The sequence below is a fragment of the Tachyglossus aculeatus genome, chromosome 1 (assembly GCF_015852505.1).
Source record: "Tachyglossus aculeatus isolate mTacAcu1 chromosome 1, mTacAcu1.pri, whole genome shotgun sequence".
Classification (NCBI taxonomy): Eukaryota; Metazoa; Chordata; class Mammalia; order Monotremata; family Tachyglossidae; genus Tachyglossus; species Tachyglossus aculeatus.
Window position 1 is genome coordinate 39675125 of NC_052066.1, and position 19779 is coordinate 39694903.

The 19779-nt window shown below is 43.7% G+C and overlaps 1 protein-coding gene and 1 non-coding gene across 3 annotated transcripts in view; both read right to left on the reverse strand.

Annotated features, from left to right (window-relative positions):
• Positions 1 to 2555: 2555 nt before the first annotated feature.
• LOC119936376 lies at positions 2556 to 2693 on the reverse strand. Its single transcript, XR_005453722.1, has one exon. It is a non-coding gene; the product is annotated as a small nucleolar RNA SNORA7 (small nucleolar RNA).
• Positions 2694 to 7393: 4700 nt separating this feature from the next.
• Positions 7394 to 19779, reverse strand: part of PPM1L (protein phosphatase, Mg2+/Mn2+ dependent 1L) — a 395821-nt gene continuing 383435 nt past the window's right edge. For both annotated transcript variants that reach the window (XM_038749322.1, XM_038749332.1), the window contains exons 3-4: positions 18466 to 18627; positions 7394 to 8184 (exon numbers count right to left, since the gene is read on the reverse strand). In XM_038749322.1, the coding sequence (XP_038605250.1) occupies positions 7838 to 8184; positions 18466 to 18627 (509 nt within the window). In that variant the 3' untranslated portion in view covers positions 7394 to 7837. The remainder of the gene's footprint in view (positions 8185 to 18465; positions 18628 to 19779) is intronic.

The following is a 19779-nucleotide window of genomic DNA, read 5'->3' on the forward strand; positions in this document are numbered from 1 at the left end:
GTGTTTGATTTTCCACAAAGTCAGTAATGTTAAACTACTGGGTTTAGCTGTGATGCAATATGGGATCACCTATGCAAAGATTCCCCCCCACCCCCCAAATGCCCCCCCAAACCCAGAATAATAATAATGGTATTTGTTAAGCACTTACAGTGTGCCAAGCTACTTCTTGGGTTCCTGGGTAAAACCACATCTTTGGCTTGGAAAAAAGTAACAATGTAAATTGGACCTGCACCAGAAAGGTGGTGTGATAAGATGTTTAAGAGCTGTCATTCTGCTAATTTCATAAATGACTCCGAATATTACAATTGCTGGCCTGCAGGCTCCCATTTATTCCAGTACAAGCATAGAGGTAAAAGATAATTTGGCTCCTGATTTTTCAATGCCTGCTGAGTTTTTAAAAGCATTTTTAATAACACTTCTTTTATAATGCATGCCATTTATCTAACTTTGATATGATTCCAAATCATATTTTTCTTTTTCTTTCACACACTGTTCATGCTGCCACACTTAAAACCAACTGTGTATCATTTCTGGAACAAAACATTTAAGTTTTATTATTATTATTATTGTTTAAGATAATTCCACTCCGAAAGCACAAGAGTGTGTGTATGTGTGTGCCAGAAGTTCTGTAGAAAAGTTCCTTTACAGCCCAGCATCCACTCACATTCCATAAACGGGTTGGAAAACAATTGAATCCAGTCACTTAACAGTAAACACAAGACACAGTAATCACGATAAATTATCTCCTTTTCCATCATTGTTCAATAGAAAACTCCTGACTGAAAATGCGCACTTAAGCATCAGGAGTTTCTGACTAATAAATATCTGTCCCTGGGAGAGTGGGAAGAGCCCCAATCAATCAATCAATGGTATTTTTTGAGCACTTACTACGTGCCAAGCACTATACTAAGCGCTTGAGAGAGTACAATACAACAGAATTAGCAGAAACGTTCCCTGCCCATAACACGCTTTTAGTCTAGAGGGATAGACAGACATATACATGAATAAAATAAGTAATTTATTAATCATTGGTATTTATTGAGGGCTTACTGCATGCAGAGCACTGATTCAGGGGGGCTGGACAAAACCCTCCACACCTTTCACTTTGAACCTGTTATTTGTTTGTTCAAGGTTCGGGGTTTGCCTGACTCTTCCATTACTAGAGTGCAAAATCCATTAGACTGTAAGCTCATAGAGCAGGGGTCATGTCTATTAACTCTCTTGTACTCTCGCAAGCGCTTAGTACAATCAATCACAATGCCATTTATTGAGGGTTTACTCTGTGCAGACCACTTAGCACAGAGTAAGTGCTCAATAATTACCAGTGATTATTGACTATCCTTGATTCAGTTAGAATCAATACTTTGGACAGTCAATATCCCTGAACAAACAACCAATATTTATCCCAGTTAGAGTTCAGTAACTTGGTGACAGAGCTATATTAAATTTTATAAAAACACTTAGGGAGACAGATTTTCCTTTGTTCAGCATTTTTTACAAAGGACAGCAGAATTTGAATGTACCATGATGTGGTTTCTAATAAACTAGGGAAGGAAATATTTTTACTCAAAACCAAACCAAAAAAAAAAAATCCCTCAATAGAAGCTGTGAAATGCCCAGTCAGATCTTTGGCTCTCAGGATAAACTTCAGAAGGAAAAGGTGTACTTAAGTTGCCAGAAAAATGGAAAAAAATAAAAGAAAATCCTTTAAATCTTGTTCCCTATTTTGACATATTATTTAGCTACCAATCTCCATCCCAACCACCTGCCATACTACAACAGACTATTCCTTAATACTGATTTTGATGGTGTCAGACACTTTAGGCTACAGCTGAAATGACTAGAACTTTGTATTTCAGATTTAACTATTAATACTAAATATCACAGCCAACAGCAACACCGCTACAGTACAATGTTGGGCAGCTACCAAGAATGCCTGTTAAAAGCTAGAAAATCTAGATTCCCACAGATTTGCTTAGGAAAAACTTAACTACATCTGCCTCAGATCCAGGCACCTATTTGCTGGTGTTACAAAGTAAGGCAGTTATGTGGGAAGAAAGCAAGAGAGGGATAGTTTTGCAATGTGTCAGAAAGGAAAAATATATTTATGGAAATCCCGGCTAAAGAAACAAGAAGCACTTTCCAAATGTGGTATGACCACTCTTCACTTTGGGAAGATTTTGAATCAATCGTGAATTGTCACTAGGGGAAATAATGCACACTATTTAGAATTGTAGTACAGATGCTAGTGAGGCAACATACAAAATCAACTGTTTCAATGAATCATTTATTTAGCGCTCACTGCGTGCAGAGACTGTATTAAGCACTTGAGTTTTGTCCTATGCTGTCAAGTCAGTTCTGACCCATAGCAATTCCATGGACACATCTCTCCCAGAACGTCCCACCGCCATCTGCAATCATTTTGGCAATGGATCTATAGAATTTTCTTGGTAAAACTAGGGAAGTGGTTTACCATTGCCTTCTTCGCGCAGTAAACCTGAGGCTCTGCCTCGACTCTCTCCCATGCCACTGCTGCCCAGCACAGGTGAGTTTTAACTTGTAGCAGATTGTCTTCCACTCACTAGCCACGGCCCAAGCTAGGAATGGAATGGGTATGCCTCTGCTTGACTCTCTCTCCCATAGCCGGGACTGGTAGAGTACTGAAAACTCTCCAGGTGGGATCCTGAGAGGGAAACTTGGGAGAGTACAAGATAACCATAAACAGTCACATCCCCTGCCCACAGTGAGCTATTTCTTGTACTTTATTTGTCAAGTGCAGATTTACTAGCTGATTCCTTAACCAAGATCTATCTGGGAACTTGCAACTCTCCACATATTCTAGCAGAGCTAAGGGGGCCCACTTAGGGTAATTCTAAGTATAGCCAGAACCCAAACCCAATCAGTCCCACAATGGTCGAATCAAAGAGGGGGTTCCACTTTGCTCAATCCTGTCCTGTCTGAAACTAATTTCCCTTGCATTGGGCTTTATCGGAGGCAGCTAAACGAATGCGTTTTTGGTTGTTCCTGAAAAGGCCTTTGTTTTGGCACTTGTCCAAAATGCATGCATAGGTGTGTATTCATCCTTAAAATCTAGTTAAAGCAACTCCTGCTTGATGTCATATTTCATAACATCAGCTGACTTCAGATGGACGATCCTCAGTAGGTCAATCTCTGCCTACATAAATAATAGCAAACACTCCTTTGAACAGGCCTAAACCCTCCACACTTGCTGTCTACGTGGGTTCGATGGCTTTTTAGGTTCAGACCGATGAGAGGGCAGAGAGAATGGATGTCTCAAGCTCTGAACTGAGAAGGGACAGCTAGATGGCCAGATCAGACCATGGCTGTTGGTGCTTGAAGGAAAACAGTGGAAGTAGCTCTGAGGACTGGGAAAAATCTGTTGGCCATCCTGCAAGGAAAAGAGTCAGTCCTGGAGTTCAAAGGGAATTTTTGCTTTATCTAGCCTAGTATTGGAGGAGAGGATGAAGGAAGGGAGGGAAAGGACCTGCACTCCTGCTCTGTCTACATGCCAAGAGGTCAGCTTCCTTCAGGCATGTCTCAGAGCCCCAGCTTTAGTTTCCATCCCCTGCATTGGAATTTAGGGGTCTCCTGGACTGTAAGCTCATTGTGAGCAGGGAATGTTCCTGTTCATTATTCATTCAATTGTATTTATTGAGCGCTTACTGTGTGCAAAGCACTGTACTAAGTGCTTGGTAAGTACAAGTTGACAACATATAAACGGTCCCTACCCAACAACGGGCTCACTGTCTAGAAGGGGGAGACTATTATTATTATATTGTACTCTCCCAAATGTTAAGTACCATGCTTTGCACACAGTAAGTGCTCAGTAAATATGACCGACTGACTAGTAGCTGACAGGCTGATATTCTCCATGATCCTGGCTACAATGAACAATTCTATTCCCTGACATCCCAGGAACGTTCTATTTTGCGATGCCAAATCGTAGTGTTAAACATCGGGGGTTGAGGACAGTCAGTTTCCCATCCACAACTGGCAACAGAATCTGGCCATCTGCTCCCATTAAGCCCATATGTCACATACATCCATGATGAGGTAGCAGGACATCATCTGCACAGTAAGCACTCAATAAATACGATTGAATGAATGAATCTGCCAGTGACATATATGGGGCTCTCAACCAGACAGGCACAATAAGAGGTTAATCCAGGAATCGAAAGCTGGCCATAACTTTTCAAGGGTCATTTTTTTCAGGTCTTTTCTGTGAAAGATGTATTGATATATAAATTGAGAAATAAAAAATCCTTCCAGGTGAGCGGGGCCTAGCATGGCATAAGGCAATTGAGCGGCAGGGCTGTGCATTAGACTATCTCTGTGAAGGTCTGAGATTCATTTCTTGCTCAGCCTGCTCTAAACCAAATGAAGAGGCCTTTTTGCAGCCTTTAGCCCCTCATGGATTGTTTTTCACCTCCAAACCCATTATAAAATTTGGCACAGTTGAGGGTGGTTGGCAACACTAGCTCAGGAAGCGCCCGGAGGCTAGAGAAGTAAAACTGCTTTGGGGTATCATGATGATGCTTTGGCTGGGTTGTTCCATAAAGCCCCATCTGCAAGCTTTTCCTAATGGTTTATGTCGTCTCCGTCCTCCCTTGGTGTTAAAACCTTGTGTCCAGCTTATTTTCTGGTGGGAGAGCACAAGGAGCCGAACGCTAGAGAAGCCTACTCCATGGGGGTGATGGAAAGAGAGCTCCCTAGTGCTTCGATCTGGACTCTCAGCCTTGCTCATCTCAAGTCACTGACAAGACCTGAGAGTTTCCAATCGAGCAGAAAATACCCCCAGATGGTGACCTCTGAAGCCTGTCCCATCCCAGGGCTCATTCTCCCTGAAATTATTTTTCCCTCTTTCCCCTCCTGCTCTTAAAATAGTAATAATAATAAAAAAGTTGACCCTTACTGCTAAATACCTCCCTATCCTTGAACCGTGGGGTGGTTGGTGCTCTCCCAGGAGCACCAGGGGTTTGGGACACTGCATCAAGGCCCCAGAGAAGAAAATGGGCTGGGTGAGATCTCTACAGGAATGGCAGCAAGCAGGAAGTTGGATGGGAAGATAATGAAAACCCAAGATAAAATAAAGACACACCCCATTCAACCGCTCTCCAAATTCCAAAATATGTAAATGCTTGGCCTAATTGGTTTTACTTCCTTAGATAGTGAATTTGTCTTTATAAAATGAAAGCCAACTTAAAAGGCAGAAAATGAAAGTGAGAATAAAAATCAACTTCTGGGCCATTCAAAAATCAACTTACTTTGTGAACTAGGAATCCCAAGCACTGAATTTCCTGTTCAATGAGAGGGAAAGTTAGGAAACTGGGTCTCTTCCCCCCTCAACTATTCACAAATTTTGGAACAGAGATACAGTAGTAATTTATCTGAACATTATCATCATCCTTAAAACATTTCTTTTCACTTTGGTATTCTGGCAATCAAGCAATCACCTGAAGTCGGTTGATTTTTCTTCTTGTCATTTGACTATGATGCTTTGATTATATTCACCAGAGAGAACCAAAAGTCACTGTGCTTCAGAAGAGTCATTGCCAAGTCTCGGCTCTCCAATTAGACACACTATGTCTTTGGTAATACAGGATCCAGGGAACCCCAGATCTCTTGAGAAATACTGTGGGCAGCTTGAAACATCATCCTCTTACCCTTACCATGGAAAACATTTTCCAAATAATAGAATGTTTAAAAATAGTTGTTTTGTGTTCACCTGAATAAAAACATGGAGAGGGGTGGGGGATCCTGGATTAAACATCTTTCCCTGTTCTTCTCAAGACTCCTTCCTCTTTACAGAAATCTGTGTATTGAAACTCTTTCCACGTTCCCATAGACACTCAAACAGGCAGCCGGTTCAGACCTTACAGACACTGTTACACCCAGAAAAACAGACCTACAAGGATTTGCAGCCTTCTATAACTACTCCAGAGAAAAGGGGCAGACTGCTGTTTCTGCCGTGGCTTTTGATTTGATGGTTCAAACTGCTGCAGGCATGAAAATAAAATGACCGAGAGCTTTCTATCTGGCAAATTATAAAACATCGAGAATTCGTGTTGAAGGAAAAAAGTGGGGGGGGGGGGGCATTAAAAACAATAAATCTGGGTCTCCATTTATGTCTCTGTTGAAATTCACATTGTTTCTTAGCTACTATTTAGTTGCTTCCATATGAATCTCCACCCTTGTCTTCTACCTGAACCACTTCCACAGCCGGCCACGTGTACATTCTGGTTACTAGGATGGGGTTTTGTCAGATGGTGAGATTTCAGAGGTTATTTGTCTTGGGATAAAACTACGTCACATACACTAGTTGGCATCCGGGTTGAAAACAGTTTAGAGAGCAACTCCTCTCCTGGAGAAGCTGCAATTCTGAAATTCCAACCACCCTAAAGCAAAAGATAATGAAAAGGAATGAACATCCCTGCTATTTACAACTGAACGCTAAACAGGCAGCCAAACACTTCAGATCCAGTGTAAATACAATTCCAGGCTCTTTCCTTAATTTGGAAACATTTCTAGTTAGCTTTGAAACATCAGGCAAAAAACAGTCCCTGCCTCTACCAGGCGGTGGGAACTGCAGTCAGTGTTGTCATCTTGCCAGCAGGACCTTTCCACCCAATTTCCCCACTTTAATACATTGGCGGATTCTGCACTGTTTTCTTCCATTTGCCTACAGAAGTCTGCCTTGAGAAACAGAAGCAACTGCCAGGGGATTCAATGCATGGGGAGCAGCATCTCTCCCAGATAGTTTCTCGGTGATTTAAGTCAACGAAATGCTATGGCTACTGGCTGTGTTAAACTAAGGCAAATGCAAACTGCTACTAAATCATACATGGTCCTCACAGCACGAGAGAGGCGGCAGTCATGTCACTACCACAGGTTATGTCACAGGGTATAATGAACCAAAAAAAACCACCAAAAAGGCAAAAAGAGGGCAGGTTTTTTGGGAAGTTGGCACTCCCTGTCTTTCTTCTCAGCTCCCCAAGAAGAAAGCTGACTGATCATTACGATTCATTTTAAGTCAATCTCTGGGTTACTGTTAGAATAGAAAACTAGGGGCCGGGAGCATGAAAGCCACAGCCATTCCAGAGATAGCCACCGATACCTGGAAAATATATTTATATATTTATTTATATTATATATTTATTTATGGTATTTGTTAAGCGCTTACTAAAGTGTCAGGCACTGTTCCAAGCACTGGGATGGATACAAATTAATCAGGTTGGACACAGTCCCTGTCCCACGGGCTCACAGTCTAAGTGGGAAGGAGAATAGACAATGAATCCCCATTTTACAGTTGAGGAAACTGGACCACAGAGAAGTTAAGTGACTTGCCCAAGGTCACACAGCAGGCAAGTGGCAAGCTGAGATTAGAACCCAGGTCCTCTGACACCCAGGCCCGTGCTCTTTCTGCTGGGCCACGCTGTTTCCCTGATGCCATGTCTATCACTCTGGCTCTTATCTGGAGTAGCATACCCACTGCTATTTCCACTCCAGAATAAGGTTAGACACTTGAAACTTTTAAACTAAAAATGTGGAGTTAATGTAGATTTCTAAAACATCCTGGGAGGGAGAGCTGGAACAATCACACACACACAGACAATAATTTTTCCAACCATTCAAACCCTATTTGCTGGCTTCCTATATTTGCTCATCACTGAACACAAACCCAAGACCACTGGAGAGGGGGCTTAGCCTTCTTTCCCTTCTTTTGTGTACAATCTTACTGAAAGCACTACTCTTCTACAAAACTGAAATAAAAGTTTGTTGAAAGTCCTTTCATCTAGAGGCAGGGAATAGCAGCACTTCACTGTTCTTCCGTCTTGCTGCTATTCCTGAACTTCACCACCATGACTGTTATGTTGTCAGGGCAGCCTCTATAAAATGACTGCAACACTATACTCTTGGCACCAAAGTGTGGTTCATCCAAGCGCTCTTTGATGAATCGAACAGCTTCTTCATTGCTGAAAGCATCCCAAAGCCCATCTGACGCCAAAATCATGAACTCCGGCTGTAGCTTGTCCAGGTCAAAGGTCAAGATATCTGGGTCGGGGATGACAACATTCAGATTTTTCAGCGGATAATCTCCCAGGGAGCGAGACATTGCTAGGATTCCTTGAACACGCCAGGAGCCGTTAAAGCTGATGAAGCCTCCTGAAGGGAGAACAAAAACAAGAGCATTCATCGCCACCGGTCGACACTCTCCTATCATAAAGCTTTGAAACTTGGGACAGACTGGGCACAATCTAGATCTGAGCAGTCACAGGGGCCTATTTGGCAGGCGCCACTAAAAATATAAGTATTTTTGCAGGTGGTGAGATTGAAACTCTCTGGAACAAGACAAAAGAGACTGTCCTGTATTTATCCCAATGCTTGGCACACAATAAGCACTTAACAAACATCACAATGCCGAAAGAGAAATGAGGTTGAAATGTAGGAGGGAAGGTGACACCAAATAAAATTGAGCTCACCATAACTTTGTGCATTTCCTACTCAACGGAAAGACTGAAAGGATTTACAAGTTGCTACAAGTTTTGATCATTAAGAGTCTGCCTTGTTTTGCTAATCTCTGTGGATATGTTCAGACAAAATTGAATTATGGTAGAAATTCAGGCATGCCTCCAGATTAGAGACACCCAAGGGTACAAACACCAGGTTACAACTACCCCCAGGGATGCAGTCTCTATATACGGTTTGATGCCTTCCCAGTGAGACCCAACCACCCTGATGGTTCACTGCAATGCACAGGTAAACCCTCTTGTGCTCCCTCAACACCACAGCTGAGATTAAGCTGTCAACAACAGCAGTGTGGCCTAGTGGGTAGACTATGGGCTGGGGAGTCAGAAGGACCTGGGTTCTAATCCCGACTCCACCACTTGTCTGCTGTGTGCCCTTCGTCACGTCACTTCACTTCTCTGGGTCTCAGTTACCTCATTTGTAAAATGGGGATTGAGGCTGTGAGCCCCATGGGGGACAGGAACTGTATCCAACATAATTAACTTCTATCTACCCCAGTGCTTAGAACAGTGCCTGTCACATAGAAAGCGCTTAGCAAATACCATAAAAATAATAAATAATAATAATTATTGTGGTATTTGTTAAGCACTTACTATGTGCCAAGCACTATACTAAGTGCCAGAATAGCATCAATACAATCAGATGAGACACAGTCTTTGTCCCACATGAGATTCACAATCTAAGAGGGAGGGAGGAAAGGGACTGAATTCCCATTTTCAGATGAGGAAACTGAGGAATGGAGAAGTTAAGTGATTCCCCAAGGTCACACATCAGGCAAATGCTGGAGTTGGGATTAGAACCAGATCCTCTGACTTCCAAGCTCAGGCTCTTTCCACTAGACCCACATTTTGGTTCAGATTTTCAAAGGGTGGATGATACCAAGAGCAGATAACCAAAGGAGTTGCTGAACTGGGGGGGCAAGACTGTAAGCTTCTTGAGGGGAGGGATGATGTCTACTAACTCTACTGTACTGTCCCCAAGCACTGAGCTTAGTGCTCTGCACAGAATAGTGGCTCAAAAACTACTATTGATTGGCTGAGTTTAGATATAAATGATGGAGATGTTGATGAGTTCACTAACATCTCCGTCAGAAGAATCATTGCCCAATGAGGATCTCATAGAATTTCAACAATCCAACATATTATTTCAAGGCGCTGAAGTAGATGAAGTTATGGTCTCACTACCAACTAAAATATAGGGATTAGGAAATCTTAAATCAATTTTCATGAGAGCAGATGAACTTGTGAAAATGAAGAAGAACCTGATGGAGGCTGGAGTTCAAAGTTGTGCAGAAGAATAATTATGGTATTTTTAAGCACTTACTAATGTGCCAAGCACCGTTCTAAGCACTGGGGTAGATACATGGTAATCAGGTTGTCCCACGTGGGGCTCACAGTTTTAATCCCCATTTTACAGATGAGGTAACTGAAGCCCAGAGAAGGTAAATAACTTGCCCAAGGTCATACAGTAGACAAGTGGCGGAGCCGAAATTCAAACCCACATCCTCTGACTCCCAAACCTGTGCTCTTTCCACTAAGCCATGCTGCTTCTCTAGCATTCTGTAGCATTAGCTTGCTACAAGGTACTTTATGAAAGAAAGAATCAGAGAAGCCTAATGGAAAGACCACAGGTCTGGGAATCAGAGACCTGGTTCTAATCCCGGCTTCACTGCTTCTCTGACATATGACTTTGGGCAAGTAATATAATGTCTCTATGTCTCAGTTACCTCATCTGTAAAATGGGGAGTAAAGGGATTAAGACTGTGAGCCCCATGTGGAACATGGACTGTGTCCAACCTTTTTACCTTATATTTACCCTAGTGATTAATATAGTGCCTAGCACATAATAACTCCTATTATTAAACAATTCAATTAAAAAAAAGTTCACTGTGCAACCTAAAACTGGATAAATCCTCCACTGACACTGAAAAACTACTTGAGTAAAGAATTTGTCTAATCTAGGTTGAACAGTAGCCTTCTCCACCCTCCTGCAAAGACCTCTAATGATATCACAACTCCTTATCAGGGCCAGCTTCAGGCAGTAGGAGAGGAGGTAACCAAACTGCCTCTGGATGCAATTTCAGAGTTGGGGGTGAAGCAGTGGCAGTTAAAAGTTTAAAAGCCCATGTGGGAAGAGGAGTCTGTGAAAACAGCAACCTGGGTGCCGAACACACCGGCTCTGGAGGAAGGTGAGAGGGTTAGGAATCCCTCAGGGAAATCCTCTTTAATACAGATCACCATCATCAATCGTATTTATTGAGCGCTTACTATGTGCAGAGCACTGTACTAAGCGCTTGGGAAGTACAAATTGGCAACATATAGAGACAGTCCCTACCCAACAGTGGGCTCACAGTCTAAAAGAGTGGGCTCACAGTCTAAAAGAACATCTGTCTAAAATACAGATGTTCGAACATAGGCCGCGTGGGCATGCAATGCAATGAAGCTACATGAAGTGTTACATCTACAATATACTGAAAGATGACACATCATATTTATATCTGGTGAAGTAGGAGTCTGATATTCTATCATGGTACCTCTCTGACTCACTACACATACAGGCTTGAAGTTCAATATTCATCTATAATCCACCAAGTACACAAACTTAAGTAGTTTGGGTAAGAGCAGAGTATCCGACTGCTACAGGAATCAAACTCATCTTTAAAACACTGTTCCTGTGAAAAGAATGTTTAGACTTTTTTTGGACCCTGTGTTCAGGAACCAATTCTGCTGTATGCTTGAGGACTTCCTGTGCCATAATAATTACCATCAGGGACTCGGCTGAATTCTGACACTGGTGCTCTGCACGCACTAGGCTCGTGATAATTTTCAAGGTGGTTCATTAATCAATCAGTGGTATTTATTGAGCTTTTACTGTGTGCAGAGCACTGTACCAAGCACTGGGAAAGTACAATATAACAGAGTTAGTAGACGTGACCTCGCCCCACAAGGAGCTTAGGGTCTGCAAGCAAACAGTGTGGCCTGGTGGATAAAACACAGGGCTAGGAGTCAGAAGGACCTGGGTTTGAATCCCGGATCCATGACATGTCTGCTGTGTGCTCTTGGGCAAATCACTTAACTTCTCTGTACCTATTTCCTCATCTGTAAAATGGTAATTGAGTCTTTGAGTACTACATGGGATAGGGACTGTACCCAATCCGATTAGCTTGTAATAATAATGATGGCATTTATTAAGCGCTTACTATGTGCAAAGCACTGTTCTAAGTGCTGGGGAGGTTACAAGGTGATCAGGTTGTCCCACAGGGGGGTTCACAATCTCAATCCTCATTTTACAGATGAGGTAACTGTGGCCCAGAGAAGTTAAGTGACTTGCCCAAAGTCACACAGCTGACAAGTGGCGGAGCCGGGATTTGAACACATGACCTCTGACTCCAAAGCCCGGGCTCTTTCCACTGAGTCACGTATCTATGCCAGCGCTTAGAACAGTGCCTGGTACATAGTTAGCATTTAACAAATACTACTACATTCTTCTTCTTATTATTATTATTACTATTTCAGGGGGAAACTTCTTCCCGTAATTTAGTTTAGGGTCTGTCTTCTTTTCTATATTTTAAGCTCCTTAAGGGCAGGAATCACATCTATTAATTCTATCAGACTCTCCCAGCATTTAAGACAGTTCTCTGAGCATACTAGGTGTTCAGTAAATACTATTGATTACTTTTTGGATGGGGGTCTCTAAGGCCTAGCGCATCTCCAGAAAGGCTGCCTCTGGGACTATCAATGATACTCATAACCCGTTGAGTAGAAAGTGTTTCCTGGAGGACTGGGCACAAACTCTAGACATAGCATCCAGTGAGTCTGGATCTTCCAGTGCGACTGCAAAGAGGGAATGGAGCAGGATGTGGCTCCAACTATGTTTTACCCCAAGGATTGATGGGGAACGGATCAGAAAGTATGGCCCCAGCTCTGACATGACCAGCCAGGCCACAGTGCATTAAGCATCAAATCATGATGAACTGCTCGGGGCAGCCAAAATTACTAATTTACCCAGTATGTGCCAGAGCAGAAGCCCTGGACAAATGATGCCATTAAAAGTCCTAAAAACAATTATACAGAGCTCATATTGAAACATTCTGCACCCATCTTGTAGCAGATATGCTTTGAAGAATGCCAGCTGTCCCAAAATGCAATCTGAATCAATCATATTTATTGAGCATTTACTGTGTGCAGAGCACTGGACTAAACTCTTTGGAAGAGTCCAATATAACGCAGTTGGTAGACATGGTCCCTGCTCACAAGGAGCTTACAGTCTAGAGGGGGAGACAGACATGAAAAGAAAATACGGGTATGGATGTGAGTACTATGGGGCTGAGAGAGGGGTGAATAAAGGGTACAAATCCAAGTGCAAAGGTGATGCAGGAGGTAGAGGGAGTAGGGGAAAAGAGGGTTTAGTCAGGGAAGGCCTCTTGGAGATGTGAGCTTTGAAGGTGGAGAGAGTGATGATCTGAAGTCACACTGAGATTTTGAAAGTATGCGACCAGCAATATTATCCAGTAGGACTCAGGATATTAATAATAATAATGATAGCATTTATTAAGTGCTTACTGTGTGCAAAGCACTGTTCTAAGCACTGGGGAGGTTACAAGGTGATCAGGTTGTCCCACGGGGGTGCTCACAGTCTTCATCCCCATTTTACAGATGAGGGAACTGAGGTCCAGAGAAGTGAAGTGACTTGCCCAAAGTCACACAGCTGGCAATTGGCAGAGCCAGGATTTGAACCCAAGACCTCAGACTCCAAAGCCCATGCTCTTTCCACTGAGCCACGCTATTGCCAGATGCTACAATAGTTAAATATTCTGAACTTTGAGCTTTCTCCTTCAAGATAATAATGGCAGAAGCATCTCCTTAACGTTCCAATTATTCAATAGAATTAGAGTACTACAGAAGTAATAGACATGATCCCTGCCCTCAAGGAGTTTACAATCTAGCAGGGGACATAGACACTAAATGAACGGCTCTATTGTGGAGTATGTTTTCTCTCAGACTTCTTTTAGTGGTACTTGTTAAGAGCTTACTATGCACCAGATGCTGTACTGTGTGCTGGGATAGATACAGACTAATCAGGTTGGACACAGTCCATGTCCCATGTGGGACTCACAGTCTTAATCCCCATTTTGCAGATGAAGTAACCAAGGCACAGATCAATTAAATGGTTTGCCCAAGGTCACACAGCAGATAAATGGGAAGTAGCAAGGCCTAGTGGATAAAGCATGGGCTTGTGAGTCAGAAGGACCTAGGTTCTAATTCTGACTCCGCCATTTGTCTGATGTGTGACCTTGGGTAAGTCACTTCACTTCTCTGTGTCTCAGTTCCCTCATCTGTAAAATAAGGATTAAGACTGTGAATCCCATGTGGGACAGGGATTGTGTCCAACCCGATTATCTTGTACCTACCCTAGTGCTTAGAACAGTGTCTGGGACATAGTAAGCACTTAATAAATGCCATAAAAAAAATGTGGCGGGCCAGAATTAGAACACAGGCCCGTCTGACTCCAGGCCTGTACTCTCTCCACTAGGCCACACTGCTCCTCATTACAAGCAATTAGTTCGGTTCTGCTCCAGATCCAACTCCGACACAACAGCCAAGCCTCACAGGCCTCCCCACTGCCTCATCTACTTGCCCTTTCCATTCCTTTGTTCCCAGCACCTCCCACTCTGAGCCCTGCCTTTCTGTGAAGCCTGTCTTCCTCAGTTTTTTCTATGCAGCAGCTATTTCTGTGGGCACGGGAATGGCCACCAGTGCTGCAGAGTACCCTTCCCTTCTGCCCAACCCCAGCTTATGATAACAAGCCCCTAGACTGTATATAAACCCCTTGTTCATTCATTCAATTGTATTTATTGAGGATCAGAACCCAGATCCTTCTGAATCCCAGGCCCGTGGTCCATCCACTAGGCCACGCTGCTTGCCTAAAATCTTGGGTTGGGTACCAAGGAATCACATCAAATGGTGAAGAGCTCAATGGTATTTAATGAGAACCCACTAAATGCAGAACAATACAGCAAGTACAATAGGGAAACAATAAACACTCTAAACAGCATCCTTGGCCTAAATCTCTCCAGTCCTCAAAAATACTACTGGCTTCCCATTACCTTCAGCATAAAGCAAAAACTCCTCACAATCTGTTCCAAGGCTCTCCAACAACTTTCCCCATTTCTCATTTCTGCTCTTTTCTCTTGCTATTCTCAATCAGTAAATCAGTGGGACATATCGAGCACTTACTGTGTGCAGAACACTGTACTAAGAGCTTGGGATAGTACAACAGAATTAAAAGACATGTTCCCTGCCCATAATGAGCTTACTTCTGCCTGCTTCCTAGTTCCTTCCAAGAAAACCATCTAACTAGCTCACTCTCATTCATTCATTCATTCAATCATATTTATTGAGCGCTTACTATGTGCAGAGCACTGTAGTAAGCGCTTGGGAAGTACAAGTTGGCAACATATAGAGACGGTCCCCACCCAACAGTCACAGTCTAGAAGGGGAGACACTTCCTCCCCACTCCCCACTCTCTTCTACCTCTGTTCCCTCACTTATCCTGTTTCAAAGACCCAAAACTCCCTACCATCAATCAATCAATCAATGGTACTGACTGAACACTTATTATGTGCAGAGTGAAGTACTAAATGCTTGGGAGAGAACAATACAACTGAGTTGGTAGACATGTCCCTGCCCACAAGGAGCTTGCAGTCTAAAGGGAGAGTCATTAAAATACATTAGGCTTATGTATATAAGTGCTGTGGAATGAAGGGTGGGAGGAATATCAAGCATTTAAAAGGTACTGCTCCAAGTGCATAGGTGATGCAGAAGGGAGAGGGAGCAGGGGAGATGAGGACTTGGGGAAGGCCTCTGGGAGGAGATGTGATTTTAGTACAGCTTTGAAGTTATGTTTATGTTTATGTTGCCAACTTGTACTTCCCAAGCGCTTAGTACAGTGCTCTGCACACAGTAAGTGCTCAATAAATACGATTGATTGATTGATTGAAGGTGGACAGAGTTGTGGTCTGTCACATAGGAAGGGGGAAGGAATTCCAGGCCAGAGGGTGGATGTGGACATATCACAGACTCTCCCATGTTTAAAACTATCCCAAAACCCCACTTCCTCCAACAAGAATTTTCCAATTCATTCCCAACCGACCCCAGATGTAACAACTGATGAGCCATCTCTACCCAGGGGAGCCCACTTTTCATTTTGAGCACAGGGATGAAACTGGGGGTGGAGCTTGTCATGAGCCCCTGGTTCGTACCAACAAGGACCTTCCTGGACCGGGGAAGCCCCGGTGAAATGTAGTAAAGTCAAACCACACCTCCAATCACCAAGGTTACTGTGAAAAGTTTTTACTTAGTTTTACCAACGCGCAAGGAAGTTACACACACACAAACTCATTCACTCCACTCCATCAAGGGTCCAATACCAGTCTGCTGGTCAAAGGAGCCTGTTCTGCCAATGCTTCTTCCTTCTGCTTCCAAGTGCTACTGCCTTCTGCTGCTTCCGAGTGCTGCCCCCAGCATGCTTCCTTCTTGCTTCTCCTCTGCGTGCTTCTGCTTCAATGTTGCCTTCCGTGTGCCTTTGTGTGGCTCAGCTCTGCCTCCTCGTGATTCAAAGCAACCACCTTTTATCTGCCTTAGGTGTCGCAGCTGTGGCTCTACGTGGCAGTCACTGATATTGGTCCAGACCCGTTACCAGGTAGAGCAGGGACAGAAGGCCACACTTCCTTCCATGCTCCACCCCCACAGGCCAGCAATCACCTGTCTCAGGTAAAGCCCATCAGTGCCTTCACCAGTCCCTTCCTTATTCTTGCTGTTCACACGATCACAAACAGTCACTAACAAGGCAGCTTGTTGTGGGCTCACCACAGAGCTTTGAAGGGAGGGGCACTGATGGCGAAGCTTTGAGGAGAGGGGTATTGGGAGGTGGAGCTTTGAGGAGGTGAACCATCAGGGGTGGAACTATGAGGGGAGGTCATTGGGAGTGGATTTTAGAGGGGTAGTGGTGGAATTTTGAGGGGGGGCATGGGGTTGGAGTTTTGACCAGGAAAGACATTGGGAGCTGGAGCTTTGAGGGGGAGGAGAAACAGGGGATGAAGCTTAGGAGAGGGGGAGCATCATGATAGAACTTTGAGGAAAGGTGAGGAAGAAGCTTACTCTCCCCACCTTCAAAGACTTATTGAAGGCATGTCTCCTCCAAGAGGCCTTCCCTAAGCCCTCATTTCCTCTTTTCCCACTCCCTTCTGCACCACCCAGCCCCACAGCACTTAAGTACATATCAGTAATGTATTTATATTAATGTCTGTCTCTCCCTCTAGACTATAAGCTCATTGTGGACAGGGAATGTGTCTGTTACACTGTTGCGCTGTAGTCTCCCAAGTGCTTAGTACAGTGCCCTGCACACTGTACAATAAATATGACTGATTGATTGAAGCAGGGGGAAAGGAGCAAAAGAGGGAGGGAATGGAAGGGGGAGAAAGAGAAGGGAAAGAAAAAGATGCAAAAGAGGAGTGTCTCTTCTACAGTGCTTCGCCTTTGGTTCTCACCTGGCACCAGGACCACCTCTCTTCTGTCCCGCCCAGAGCTGCCTACCTACTTGCCTCATCCCTTCCAAATGCGCACCCCATGGGGTCACATAAGTTCGGTGATCACATTGGCTCCAGAGCTCCTATTCATGCCATCTCAAAGACCACAGCTGGACCCAGGCTGCCAAGATCCCAGTTCACACTAAACTTCTGTCTGCATGGTGAAGCAGCATGGCTTAGAGGATAGAGCACAGGTCTTGGAGTCAGAAGGACATGGGTTCTGATCCTGGCTCTGCCATTTGACTGCTATGTGACCTTGGGCAATTCACTTCATTTCTCTGGGCCTCCGTTACCTCATCTGTAAAATGCAGATAAAGACTGTGAGACCCATGTGGGACAGGCACTGATTAGCCTGTATCTATCCCAGCACTTAGAACAGTGCTTGATGCATAGCAAGTGTTTAATGAACATCATCATCATCATCATCACTGTGGAGATCCAAGCTCCTGTTTCCCCATGAGGATCCCAATCTCGCTCACGTTCCCTTCATGCCATGATCCCAAACAGCCCAATGGCGATTAAGAGTGTGAGCCCTCTATGGGACAGGGACTGTGTCCAACCTAACTTGTATCTCCCCCAGAGCTTAGAACAGTATTTGGTACACAGTAACATGTAACAAGTACCAATCCCATTTGAGCCATGATGACCTCAGTCCATACCCAGCCTTCACTCATGTCCCGGAAGTCCCAGCCCCCATTCCCATTTTTTATTTTTTTAATGGTATTTGTTATGCACGTGCTCTGTGCCAGGCACTGTACAGATGTGGGGTAGATCCAAGCTAATCATGTTGGACACAGTCTTTGTCCCACATGGGACTCACAGACTTAATTCCCATTTTATAGATGAGGTAACTGAGGCACAGAGAAGTTAGGTGACTTGCCCAAGGTCACACAGCAGACACACAACAAAGCTGGGATTAGAACCCAGGTCTTTCTGACTCCCAAACCTGTGCTCTATCCACTAGAGTACACTGCTTCCCAGTATAAGGACCCCAATCTAAAGGGAACTCTTAAGGAAGCTGGAAGAGGGCAGGAGCTAGGGCTGCCATCTTGGCTCCACCTCTGATTTTTTCCAAAACTAAAACTGGCCTACCAGCTCACTGTGCCACCTTCCCGTCTATCCTTCCCATTTTCAAGGCCCTTCATTTAGCCACTTTCCTTCTAAAAATTTACTATGTTGCCTCAATTCTTCAGAAATACCCTATTTTGATACTTTTGACATCAAAGTCTTATTTTTTTACATTATGGGGCATCTCTCAATAACCCATTAGTCACTAATGAAAATATCTGGAAATGTATGGTGATATTTAAAAGGCTTTTTCCTGGGCTTACCTGCCCGTTTAATCCTCTTTCTTTCCTTCAGCTGATAGGGTTTATGATCATGTGACAAAGGAATGGCATTCCCATCCTTGTCACACAGGACACCACGTGAGTCTCCAACATTGGCCACTGTGAGGTCTTTGTCTGACAGCAGAGCAATTAAACATGTGGTACCTGGAAGGGAGAAAAAGGAAAACATAATCCCCAAACAAGTCAATTAACATTCCAGTGCCATGGGGCAGCCTGCTACCATTTGCATTCCTCAGACAAAAAGAACAAATATCCTCAATGTAGAATTTAAGTCCAGTTCCTCCTAGAATGATAGGGCCTGATGAATAGCTTTAATCAAGTCCATCATTTTTTCCTAGGCAGTGGTAGAATGGACTATTACATAGTCTTGGGGGCTTTTTATGGTATTTGTTAAGCACTTACTATGTGGCAGGCACTGTCATCCAGCGCTTAGAATAGTGCTTGGCAAATAGTAAGCGCTTACCAAATACCATCACTATAAGAGCATTGGGGCAGATACCAGTTGGATATAGTCAATGTTCCACATCGGTCTCACAGTCTTTACTCCCCGTTATATAGATGAGATAACTGAGGCACAGAGAAGTTAAGTGACTTCCCCAAGGTCACACAGTAGATGAGTGGTAGGGCTAGTATTGGAACCTGCATTCTTCTTACTCCCAGGTCCCTGCTCTAACCAGTAGGCCATGCTGCTTTTCAATACATAGCTATCCAACTTCCCTACTCTTCATTTCAATATCATCTTTAAAAGACATAGTAAGAAGTAGAAATCTGCTTGCAATCAGACCCTCCCCAGGGGACTCCTGGGTACTTCTTCTTCTTTCATAGGGATGTAGCTTCACTGCTATTATGAAAATACCTATTACAAAAAAAACCTGTTGGCTTCAGATTCCAGCATAATGTGGCCAGTAATGCTATAAATCATTCATGACTTAGCTTTCCTTTAAAATGCACTTGCTTATTATATGCCTTCCCTAGCTTAATCTGAGCAACTTGAAGCAGTGGGGCAGTGTGCCCTCACAGACAGAGCACAGGCCTGGGAGTCTGAAGGATTTGGGTTCTAATCCCACTTGTCTGCTGAGTGACCCTGGACAAGTCGCTTCACTTCTCCATGCCTCAGTTACCTCATCTGTAAAATGGCGATCAAAACTGTGAGCCCTAAGTGGGACACGGACTATGCCAAAACTGATTAGCTTGTGTCTACCCCAGTGCTTAGTACAGTACCTGGCACATAGTAAGCACTTAAAACATACCATAAAAACCAAGCCCATAATTTAGAATACCTATAATTCCTATACC